At 43.2% G+C, this 12,308-nt stretch overlaps 1 protein-coding gene across 3 annotated transcripts in view; it reads left to right on the plus strand.

Annotated features, from left to right (window-relative positions):
- NSRP1 (nuclear speckle splicing regulatory protein 1) overlaps window positions 1–12,308 on the plus strand; it is a 98,314-nt gene that overhangs the window by 31,202 nt on the left and 54,804 nt on the right. For 2 of the 3 annotated variants that reach the window (XM_075335236.1, XM_075335238.1), the window contains one exon: window positions 7,983–8,070. The exons of the other annotated variant lie outside the window; for it this stretch is intronic. In XM_075335236.1, coding sequence (XP_075191351.1) covers window positions 7,983–8,070 — 88 coding nt within the window. Of the gene's footprint in view, window positions 1–7,982; window positions 8,071–12,308 lie in introns of those variants that run through there. 3 annotated transcript variants of the gene reach the window in all.

Raw genomic sequence — 12,308 nt, forward strand, 5'->3', positions numbered from 1 at the left:
TGTTCACAGAGTGCTGTAGCCAAGCATATAAATGGAAAGTTGAGTGGAAGGAAAAAGTGTGTTAGAAAAAGGTGCACAAGCAATTGCGATAACCGCAGCCTTGTTAGGATTGTTAAGAAAAAGCCATTCAAAAATTGCAGGAGATTCACAAGGAGTGGACGCTGCTGGACTCAGAGCTTCAAGAGCCATAACACACAGGTGTATCCAGGACATGGGCTACAACTGTCACATTCCTTGTGTCATGACCAATAGGCAATGCCAGAAGCGTCTTACCTGGGCCAAGGACAAGAAGAACTGGATTGTTGCTCAGTGGTCCAAGGTGTTGTTTTCAGATGAAAGTAAATTTAGCATTTTATTTGGAAATTTGGAACAGAAGTGTGGAGCTATAAACTTCAGTTAATCTCTTTTCACTGAATATAGAATTTACAGTTTTTGCCAATGAATTGGGGGCAAATGCTCATTCCAGGAGGAGAAAGAAGCAGATTTTTCTGATAAGATACTGTATATTATCAAGTTTATTTTCATCTGTACTATGGATTTATGAAATAAAAATTAAAATGATTACACTTTAATGGTTTAGTCTGAACCCCCCCCTTCTTAAAACAACAGAAAAATCAGAGTAGTGCATACTGCTCATCTGAACGAGCCCTAATGCTACTATTGTCCAGATAAAAACTTGACTTGTCAAACATGTGCAGAGGACACAATTGACATTTTTATGTCTGGATCCAGTTTTGTGCCTACCTATCTGAGAATTACACTTTTCAGACCTGTCTTTGTGGTGTACATTTTGTTTCCACGCATGCCCCTGACATGACACAAATGTGGTGATAGGAGCTTGCATTGATTTTTGTCTTCGGTGGAAATATGTTTAGCCCCTAAGGTTTTAACTATATCCTGCAGGGGGCAGCAATAGCCTACCTTTCACACCAAACCAAACCAATATATTGTGAGAACTGACTGCAGAACGGTCACTAAAGTTATCTGAATGTAATAACATGAAAGACGGCTGTACAGATAACACAGCACTGGAAACATTAGCCAGGAATGACATTCTTTAGACCAGGGGTGCACAAACTTTCCTGGTCTGAGGGCCACTTTGTCAGATTTAACAGTTTCCAAGGGCCACAATAAAACTTAAAGGGGTTTTACCTTTTTAAGATTTAATGGCATATCAAATGTAGATGCCATAATTGTCTGCTAATAGGTTCCACTACTAGGACTTCCAAATATCTAGAGAATGGGGGTCCTCTTCACCCACTTCAGAGAAGACACCGTGCACACACGTGACTCTCTCCATTGAATATTATGGGTGTTCTAATATTTAGCTGTATTTTACTATTCTCTTAACCCCTTCACGATGTATGACATACATTTACATCATATATTGTGTCCCTGTCCCAGACTTTGATGCGGGGTCGCCCGCCAAGCAGATGATGGCTGAATTATTTAGCCATCATGTGCCTCTAACAGCGACAGGCTGTTAACCTTTTATATGGGCCTGTCAATCACTGATAGCTCCATTAAATGCGTGTTGGGTGGGTGCGTCATTCCACGGGACCTGATCATGGGGCACCAGTGGGTTGCCATGACAACTGGGGGTCTGCTGAAGACCTCTGTGATTATCATGATGGTTCTCCTATAAAAGCCAGTATTTAGTTGGCATTCATAGGAGACCATGATTTTTGTTCTGTCCCCACTTAAAGGTGATGGAAGGTGCGTAGTTGTGAGAGGTTGTGAGAATCTTACCTTCGTTTTTCCTATAGGTGGGGCAGACAGGACTAGAGCGCTCCAGAGTGAAACATGCACATGCTGAGATGAAACAATGGTGGTTTATTTTCTCCAAAGGTTAGGACATGCAGAGTGCAGTAATCCAAGTACTTGGCATTGTAATTCTCCTGCGATGCTTGCCTCTGAAGCTACTACGTGGTCAGAAGACTTTGCTCCTAGTAGCTCCAATAAGGGATGTTGTTCTCACAAACTCTGGTTTGGAATGCACACACCAGGATGTGATGCAAGAGGGTCATCAGATACTCCCATGGGCTGGACAAAAGAAACAGAGGAGCTGAAAGGTCTGACCAGTAGATGGCAGCAGAGACAAGCATGAAAAACATTAAATAACAGTTTTAACTAAGACAAATAGAAACAGCACAATTTTAGCTATACATAGCAGTGCTGATGCACTCCTATGTACTGTACAAGTGATCAGATGATTGCAGGTTCAAGCTCCCTAAGGGGACTAACAAGTATAGCAAAAAGTGAAAAAAAAAATGTGATAAAATATACAAGTTCAAATCACCCCTCTTTGGCTCATTAACAAGAAAGCAATTAAAAAAAACCAATATATTTTTGTTATCTGATCTTATAAATGTTTGGTATCTGCGTAATCATACTGACCTGGAGAATAATTTTGCCAGGTCAGTTTTATCGTATAGCAAACAAGGTAAGAACTATTGTAAAATTTTGACTTTTTTTTTTGCAATTTCAACGCATTTGGATTTTTCCCTGATCTCCAATGCATCACATTATAAAATGAATGTCATTTAAAAGTACAACTTGTCCTTTGAAAAACATGCCCTTATACAGTTATGTGGACAGAAAAAAAAATAAAAAAAAATGATGGTTCTTGGATGAGAGGGAGGAAAGAAACGAAACCGGAAAATAGCCCGATCATGAAGAAATTAACATAGAATAGGGAGAGCTGCATACATATGCAGCCAACATCATAACCCACGTATGCTTGTCTGGAAGGGTAAACGGGGGTCAAGGAATCCTATTCTCTGGATGTATGGAGGATCCAGATCTTGTTGCACACTGCTTTATTTGTGATTGCTGATCCCTGCTCCTGAGCTTTGTGCTTCATTTCTTCCCTCTGACATGGGAAAAACTATACAGAAAGTTGACGTGACATGGTGGGCGGCAAGTTGTAACTCTACTTTAGACAGTCAACCTTCTGCAAGTAAGGAGAGAGAGATTCACTTTAATCGCACCAATCACCAGGATTTTCATACATAACCTAAAGCCAGTGCTATACTGGCACTATCAGGCTGATTCTATACATACCTGTAGTTGTCAGCTTTTAGGTTTTGAAATCCACAAAAGTAAAGATTATAAAATCAGCAGCTGCTTGAGTGACAGCAGCTGAGGATCGGATAATATATTCATAGTTATCCCCTCCCCCTGGTAGAATTAGCATAAGTATTATACAATCGATTTAATATTTCACTAGCAGGACCTGTGTGAGGTCATACCCATGTGACCAGAAGGGGGTGGGGCCTCAGCCAACAGAAAAATGTTGCTTCCTGATTTCAGTTTTTTTGGCTGAGGCCCCGTCCCTTCTGGTCACATGGGTATGACCTCACACAGGTCCTGCTAGTGAAAAGTAAATTGATACTATAATACTTATGCTAATTTTAACAGGAGGAGGGGGATAAGTATGAATACCCCCCCCCCCCAGATATTATCTGATTCTCAGCTGCTGTCAATCAAGAAGCTGCCGATTTTTCTAAACTTTAGTATCTTGGATTTCAAAACCTGTATATCCTAGCTGACCACTACTGGTATGTAGAGAATCAGCCTGATAGTGCCAGTATAGCACTGGCTTTAGGTTATATACAAAAATCCTGGTGATTGGTTCCCTTTAATATAAAGTTAGGGGCGGCATGGTGTCTCAGTTGTTAACATTGCAGCACTGGAGTCTTGGGTTCAAATCCCACCCAGGACAACATGTATAGGGAGTTTATACATTCCCTGTGTGTGTGGGTTTCCTCTGGTTTTCACCCACACTCCAGAGACATACTGATGGTTAATTTAGGTTGTGAGCCCCAATGGGGACAGTGATGACTTCTTTACGGTGCTGTGGAATTTATGGCACTATATACAGTACAGAACAAAAGTTTGGACACACCTTCTCATTCACAGAGTTTTCTTTATTTTCATGACTCTAAAAATTGTAGATTCACATTGAAGGCATCAAAACTATGAATTAAAACATGTGGAATGAAATACATAAAGTGTGAAAAAACTGAAAATATGTCTTATATTCTAGGTTCTTCAAAGTAGCCACCTTTTGCTTTGATTACTGCTTTGCACACTCTTGGCATTCTCTTGATGAGCTTCAAGAGGTAGTCACCGGAAATGGTTTTCCAACAGTCTTGAAGGAGTTCCCAGAGATGCTTAGCACTTGTTGGCCCTTTTGCCTTCACTCTGCGGTCCAGCTCACCCCAAACCATCTCGATTGGGTTCAGGTCTGGTGACTGTGGAGACCAGGTCATCTGGCGTAGCACCCCATCACTCTCCTTCTTAGTCAAATAGCCCTTACACAGCCTGGAGGTGTGTTTTGGGTCATTGTCCTGTTGAAAAATAAATGATGATCCAACTAAACGCAAACCGGATGAAATAGCCTCTGCAAGATGCTGTGGTAGGCATGCTGGTTCAGTATGCCTTCAATTTTTAATAAATCCCCAACAGTGTCACCGGCATAGCACTCCCACACCATCACACCTCCTCCATGCTTCACGGTGGGAACCAGCCATGTAGAGTCCATCCGTTCACCTTTTCTACAAAGACACGGTGGTTGGATCCAAAGATCTCAAATTTGGACTCATCAGACCAAAGCACAGATTTCCACTGGTCTAATGGTCTCGCGTGACGCATGGGACTGATGCGTTGAAGAACGTGTGCCAAGAAATACAATGGATTGTTCATAAACAACGGATTCCGTTGGTTACATGTTTTCAGTAGAAGAACAGTGTAAAGGCTAGTTTCACACTTGCGTTGAACGGCATCCGTTGCATCCGTTGTGCCATTATATGCAACGCATCCGTTGCATCCGTCACACAACGCAATGCAACGGATGCCGTTCAACACAAGTGTGAAACTAGCCTTACAAAACAACGGAAAGCATTTTTTTTTCTTTTTTTACAGTTGTACCGGCAGTAGACTATTGTGAACGACTAGCTGATCACCCGGTGGCCGGGCGCTCATCTGAGCGCTCACATGCCGGCGGCCGGGCGCTCAGCTGAGCGCTCACATGCCGGCGGCCGGGCGCTCAGCTGAGCGCTCTCACATGCCGGCGGCCGGGCGCTCAGCTGAGCGCTCTCACATGCCGGCGACCGGGCGCTCAGCTGAGCGCTCTCACATGCCGGTGGCCGGGCGATCAGCTGAGCGCTCTCACATGCCGGCGGCCGGGAGCTCAGCGGAGAGCTCTCACATGCCGGCGGCCGGGCGCTCAGCGGAGAGCTCTCACATGCCGGCGGCCGGGCGCTCAGCGGAGAGCTCTCACATGCCGGCGGCCGGGCGCTCAGCGGAGAGCTCTCACATGCCGGCGGCTGGGCACTCAGCTGAGAGGTCTCACATGCCGGCTGCCGGGCGCTCAGCTGAACGTTCGGCCACCGAGAGACAAAATAAAGTTTCTGTGATTTAAAAAAAATTCCGCCGCTCAAAAATCGTTACATGATGCGTTCCTTCCGCCCGAAGGACGCAACACAGCGTCAGCAGCGCAGGTACTTTTGGCACAATCCGTCCTCCAGACAAGTCTATGGGAAACAGCGGAATCCGTTAACGGATTCCGCTGTTTTCCAAAAGGGCGGATTGTGACGGAAGGAAAAATACGCAAGTGTGAAAGTACCCTAATGGAGAGAGAGATTGTGAATGTGAACGTAGCCTAAAGTATCCAATGACGCCTCTATAGGAAACAAAAAATGATGTGATAATGTTGAAATGGGTTCGTCAGCCTGGTGGCTAAAACCTGCAGTCAGTCTGCAAAAGTATGAGCCCTAATAGTGCGCTCTGTCCGGATTCTCTGGCCCCGGAACAGGCTGAGGCTTCTGCCACACTCACGTGAAATTCACGCACGTGCCGAGAGACACGTATTTTCCCTGCGTGTTGCGTGCAGGTAAGTACGTGTCTCTGGTACGTGCGTGACACGTGTGTTCTACGTGTGCTATCCGCGATAGCACACGTAGAACCGGTAATTAACATACTCACCTGGTCCTTCCTGATGTCCGCGCTGCTGTCCGTGGTGCTGATCCTCGGTCTCCAGCCCTCGCGTCTCCCCGCTGCTGCTGCTGCCAGGCATTGAAGTGAATATTCAATGAGAATAATGAGCGGCGGTCGGCAGCAAGAGGCAGCAGCGGCAGAGACAGGAGGGCTGGAGAAGGTGAGTTAATGTTTTGGTTTTTTTTCACTGACATGTGTGTTTTCTCCGGCGCGTGTCACACGGGACCGCATCCACACTACACCCGTGTGGTACGGGTGCGGGCCGTGTGACACCCGTGCTGCGGGAGAAAACACTGACATGTCAGCGCTTTGAAAAACGCACACACGTACAAACGCACACGGACACACGTTCCGTGTGGTTTTACGTGTGTGTGCCTGCTACAATAGGGTAGCATTGGTTAACGTGTCTCCGTGTCGCCGGTACGTGTAAAAAATGACAAACACGTGCCGGCAGCACGGATGTGTGGCGCTAGCCTGAGACAGTAAATGAGCTATTTGCATACTTGCAGCCACATTCCAACTAGACATGTTTGGCCTTGGGCCATTCACTTGCATTGTGCAAAGCCACGCACATCTAGTCGGCACGTAACTGCATATATGCAAATTGAATAACTGTGGCACCGGCACTGGAAAATCCTGACTGCATGCACAAGTCTACAGTCACATAGAGTGACTGCAGACTTTAACCCCAACCTGTACAACACCTTTAAGAGTATGTTCACATGTGGCATCTTTGCAGCATTTTTGCTGCCTAAATTACCTTATGCATACTCTACATTTTTTCTTTTCCTAAGCGTATTTTAAGCCCTGCTGGGTTTTGGTGAAAACTCAGCATGTCAATTCTTTCAGTGTTTTTAATCCCTTTTTTTACGTGAATTTTTCACCCATGCATTTTAATAGGTGAAAATTGCACTTAAAAAACATGTTTATTGCATTCAGCAGTTTTCCTGCCACCACTCTGGTTTTTGGTACAGAAATAAAAACATGCTGAAAAAATGCAATGTATGAACATACCCGAAAGTGGTAGGAAAAGAGATGATGTGAGTCAGACAAATCCAACACTTCAGCTAGAGTGCCCATATTGTACAGAACAGTATATAGGACAACAGGTGGGTGAAGACACACAGGACATCACTGTGGCATACAGCATCGAGCAGGGCACCCACTTGAATGTACAAGTTCACATTTCTAGATTCATCGTCTTTTCGACTGGTCACAAGACACAAATCAGTGATGTTCAAATACAGAACAAGGCAGGTTAGGCTGCTTTCACACTTGCGTTGCGCGGCATCCGTCGCATTGCGTTGTGTGATGGATGTAACGGATGCGTCGCATATAGTGGCACAACTGATGCGATGGTTCCTGCAAAACAACGCAATCCAATCAAGCTTTTTTTTCAGCGATTTACTCAACTGGGCATGCTCAGTTTTGTAAAGACGGATCCGTCACAGGAATCCGTCAAATGACGGATGCCGACGGATTCCACCACCATAGGCTTCCCTTATAAAAACGACGGACGCCGACGGAATCCTGCACATTACGTTTTTTTGACGCTCTGGGAAGCGCAGAAAAACGCTACATTCTGCGTTCTTTCCGCCCGGCGGATGAAACGCATAGCCATCCGTCGCAATGCGTCGTCAATACAACTCTAAGGGAAACAGCGCACGCTCGTTAACAGATTGCGCTGTTTCCCAAAGTGGCGGATTGCGACGGCTGCCGAACAATGCAAGTTTGAAAGTACCCTTATTGGGAACTTTGAGGAATGAGCATAGCCAGCTTTTCTCTTCTGAGGCTAGGCTACTACAGACAACTCATGTACTCTCCAGCACAATCTAGTAGCCTGTTTGTACTTGCTCAGCATTTTGTGTTTTCTAAGAAAATGTCTTGAAGACGTTTAAGACTTTGATTGTGAAATGGACTATATTTATGTGCTAGTGTATAGTTACTACCAAATATTTACATCTGGATCCTGTATTTCACAGGTATGGGCTTATTCTTCCCAAGAAACTGCAACAGAAAAATGTATATGCACCCAAACATTCAGCATTCGCAGATGATTCTGATGAAGAGGTAAGAGAAACAAGCTAGTAACAGTCAGATATTAGGGTTGTGCCTCACCTGATACCTTGTCACTATATACAGTGGTACCTCGCTTAACGAGTAACCCACTTAACGAGAATTTCGCTTAACAAGCAAAACTTTCTGTAAATTTGTAACCCGGTTTACGAGAAAGCTTTGCTGTGTGAGCAAAATCCTCACCGCACACACTTCCGGTTCCGTACATCCACCACGCTCTAACCCGCACTTGCAGTCCACACAAACACACACATGTACGCACAAAACACACACAAACACACAGCACGCACACACACAGTATTATGCTCACCTTACCTTCCGTTCCACCGCCAGCCTTATGGTTCTTATAGTTCCCGGGTACATTGCGACGTCCTCGCGGCGAACTACAAGTACATTGAGGCCGGCAGTGGAACGGAAGGTAAGGTGAGCATATAATGTGTACCTTCCATTTCATCGCCGGCCTCCTGGGTACTGTAGTTCTCCGCTCCACTCCAGGCTGTGCATTGGCATCCATAGCGACGAAGCAGGAACTTCCTGTTACCGCTACTCAAAGGCAGCGTGCTGGCCAATCAGAGGCAAGCGGCTCTGCCTTTGACGTCAGCGCTCTGGCCACGGAAGTTCCGCCCTCGTCATTATGGTAACCCGATACACAGCTCGGCCCCGTACCAAAGAACAGCAAGTCCCAGGAAACCGGCGATGGAACGGAAGGTAAGGTGAGCATATAATATGTGCGTGTGCATGCGTGTTTGTGTGTGTTTGTGTGTGTTTGTGTGTGTTTGTATGTGTTTGTATGTGTTTGTATGTGTTTGTATGTGTTTGTACGCGTTTGTACGCGTTTGTGTGTGTGTGGAATGGCACAATAGGGGACCAGGAGGGGACATCTAACAAGTTGTGGAACGAATTGTCTGCATTGCAATGATTTCCTATGGGAAATCTTGCTCTGCCGAACGAGTAACTTGGTTAAGAAGCACAGTCACAGAACGGATTGTTCTCGTTAAGCAAGTACTGTACTACCAGGCTTCTAAGGGCTAAAAGTGGTATAGGCGGCACTAAAGTCCTTATTTTCTTTGTCTGAGAACAGGCAATTTGCATTTGTATTTAATAAGGCACATTACATCACCTATAATACTACCTATAACAGCTTGGAAGTTTTCTTAAGGAGAGACGTTTCTTCTCTAGGCCCATTTAAAGTTTCTCATCCAACCAACTAGTTTTCTTACACTGATAAATGGGCAAGAACCGCAAAACGGCTGTATGCAAATGGAGATCTGAGTTTGGTTTTAGACCTTTAGGCTATGTGCACATAACCGTACTTGGTGCAGAAATTTTCACCTTTTGGTAGAAAAACACACCAAAGAACGCATTTGGTGTGTTTCCCGCCATGCGTTTTTTTTATAATAAAGTCAGTGGGTAAAAGGGCTGTACAACGCAGGGAAAAACGCACCAACAATGACAGTGCTGCAGTTTATTTTCTGCACCAAATCTGCAAGGAAAAAAATAAGCAACGTGCGCACAACACTTCAGAATTTTCATAGACTTTGCTGGCATAAAGATAGACATGCAAATTTGTGACAAAACTGCACCAAAAAAACCGCACTAAAACCTAAGTATCCTCAGACAAACTAATAGTGGTTTTTCCAGTTTCGGAAAACCCCCTGCCCCTCGCTGTAGTTTGTTGTAAAATAAATATATATTTTTATATATATTTTTTTTAGATGTTTATATTGTGCTTTTCTTAGCCTAATCGGGTCAAGCGTTTAGTTTCCACTGCTGCTTTCGGTGTTATTACGTGGGCTAGATTGTTTGCCATGGTTGTCCTGACAGGTACAGTATAATGCATTGCAATGCTGGGGTGCATCATAATGCATTGCATCAGCAATCACAGCAATGAAAGTTAAAGTCCCATAGAGGGACTAAATTAAAACATAAAAACTGTTTACAAAAAGATGTAAATATATGTATGTGTGTGTGTGTATATATATATAATATATATATATATATATATATAGTATATATATATATGTGTGTATGTATATATATGTGTGTATATATATATATATATATATATATATATATATATATATATATAAACAAAATCACAAAAAGAAAAAATAAATAATCTTATACCAATAATTACGTATATTTATGGGTAAAAAAACTAAAAAAGTGAACCTATTTGGTATCACCACACCTGGAGCCCAACCTATGAAGCGGTCACATTATTTAACCCCTTCAGCGAGCATCGTAAAAAACCCCAAAAAACTGTCAAACTCTGCTTTTTCATAAAACCGCCAAACAAAAAGGAGAATAAACCACGATCAACAAGACAAATGTAAATAAAAATGTTATTGCTGAAAATGTCATCTTGTCCCAAAATAAATACGCCACCAAACAACTTCAGCAGAACAATAAAAAACTTATAGCTGTCAAAATTTAGCGATGCAAAAACAATTTTTTTTCTATAGAATAGTTTTTATTGTGCAAAACCAGTAAAAAAAACCCTTAAAACCTATAAATATGGCATTGCTATAATCGTACTGAACAGAGGAATAAAGCTGTCTTCTCACTTTCACCACATGCGGAATGGCTTAAAAAAAAAAACCTCCCAAAAAACAATTCCTCAATTGCTGTTTTTGTTCATTCTGCTTACTATAAATAGGAAGTGATCAAAAAATGTTATGTGCACAAAATTAGTAGAAATAAAAACGTCAACTCAACCCACAAAAAAACAAGTCCCCACTTGTCTCCGTCACTTGTTAACAGAAATATTGGCGGTGTCAAACTTAATGGTAGCGCAAAGGCAATGGAAAAGCGACATGGCTCTCACCAAAAGAGATCTAGCTAAATCTGTTCTCCTAAATCCAAGTGCCTCTCTCCCTCCTGAGCCCCACAATGTGCCTAAACCACATGTTTGACATTACTGTAGTGAGGAGCTATAATTTATTTTACATTTGCGTGGCTCCAGAAGCACAAGCTGGGCATAATATATTGGGCACTACAATGCATTGAACACTACATATTTGCAATTTTCACTTCCCAGCTTTCACTCTGTGGTTGTTTTTGCAAAAACGTCCATAAGGTAAAAATAGTCACTACATCCATAGATGAATACTGAGAGACATCCATAGAGAATACTGTAAATTCTAATAAGGGGTCACTTGAGGGGGATTCCACTCTTTAGGTACATGAATGGCTCTGCAAGTGGAGCCCACACTATTCTAGAAAAATCTACACCGCACAAGTCAAACAGCACTTTTTCCCTCCTGAGCCCTGCCATGTGGCATAACAGTACTATAAGCCTTAAATGGGATTTTGCCATGTTCAGCAGAAATTGTATAGCTAATTATGGGGCCTTTTTTTTTAGCAATTTCACCTTGTGAAAATGAAAAAATCTGGGGCTAAAATTGTATTTTATTGATAAAAATGCAATTATTGTTTTTTCACAACAGAATGATATAACTTTCTGTGACACACTTGTGGTGTCAGTATTCTCACTGCATCACTAGATGTATTCACTAAGGGGTGCATTTTGAAAAATTGGGTCACTTGTGGGGTATTTCTGTTGTTCTGGCAGCTCAGGGGTTCTGCCGATTTGACATGGCACTCTCAAACCATTCCAGCAAATTCTAAAGTCCAGTATGGCACTCCTTCCGTTTTCAGCTTTGCTCTGTATCTCAAAAGTAGTTTAGTAGTGCAGGGTATTGGCGCACTCAGGAAAAATTACACAACAAATTGTGTGGTCTATTTTTTCTTATTAGCTCTTATAAAAATTAAAAACTTGGCGCTAAAACAACATTTTAGTGAAAAATATGTATTGTATTTTTCGGACTAGAAGATGCACCGGAGCAAAAGACACACTCCAAAATGGTGCCGGAGGGCGGCACGTAAAACCAAGATCTCAATCTGCACATGCACCGCCTCCGGTGACATTTTCCTGAAGTCCGACGCCAGGAGAATAATGGTGGCTGCTTTGTGCCGCTGGTACACCCCTCCTACCAGCCTAGAGCCCACTTGTGCCGCTACTGGCTTCCTTCTGGTATGGGATCTGAACTTGACCCTGAACTCCATATAAGTAAATGAGGCCCCGAACTTTGATGCTGTAAAATGGCCAGAAGGGCTAGGTCTTGCAAAAGGAAGCTAAGTGAGGTTAACAGCAGGATAATTGCCATGCGAACAAAAAAGTATAGGGATCAAATTAAAAAAATGACAAGGGGTCCCACCTATTTTTGATA

Source organism: Anomaloglossus baeobatrachus, chromosome 2 (assembly GCF_048569485.1).
Source record: "Anomaloglossus baeobatrachus isolate aAnoBae1 chromosome 2, aAnoBae1.hap1, whole genome shotgun sequence".
Taxonomy (NCBI): domain Eukaryota; kingdom Metazoa; phylum Chordata; class Amphibia; order Anura; family Aromobatidae; genus Anomaloglossus; species Anomaloglossus baeobatrachus.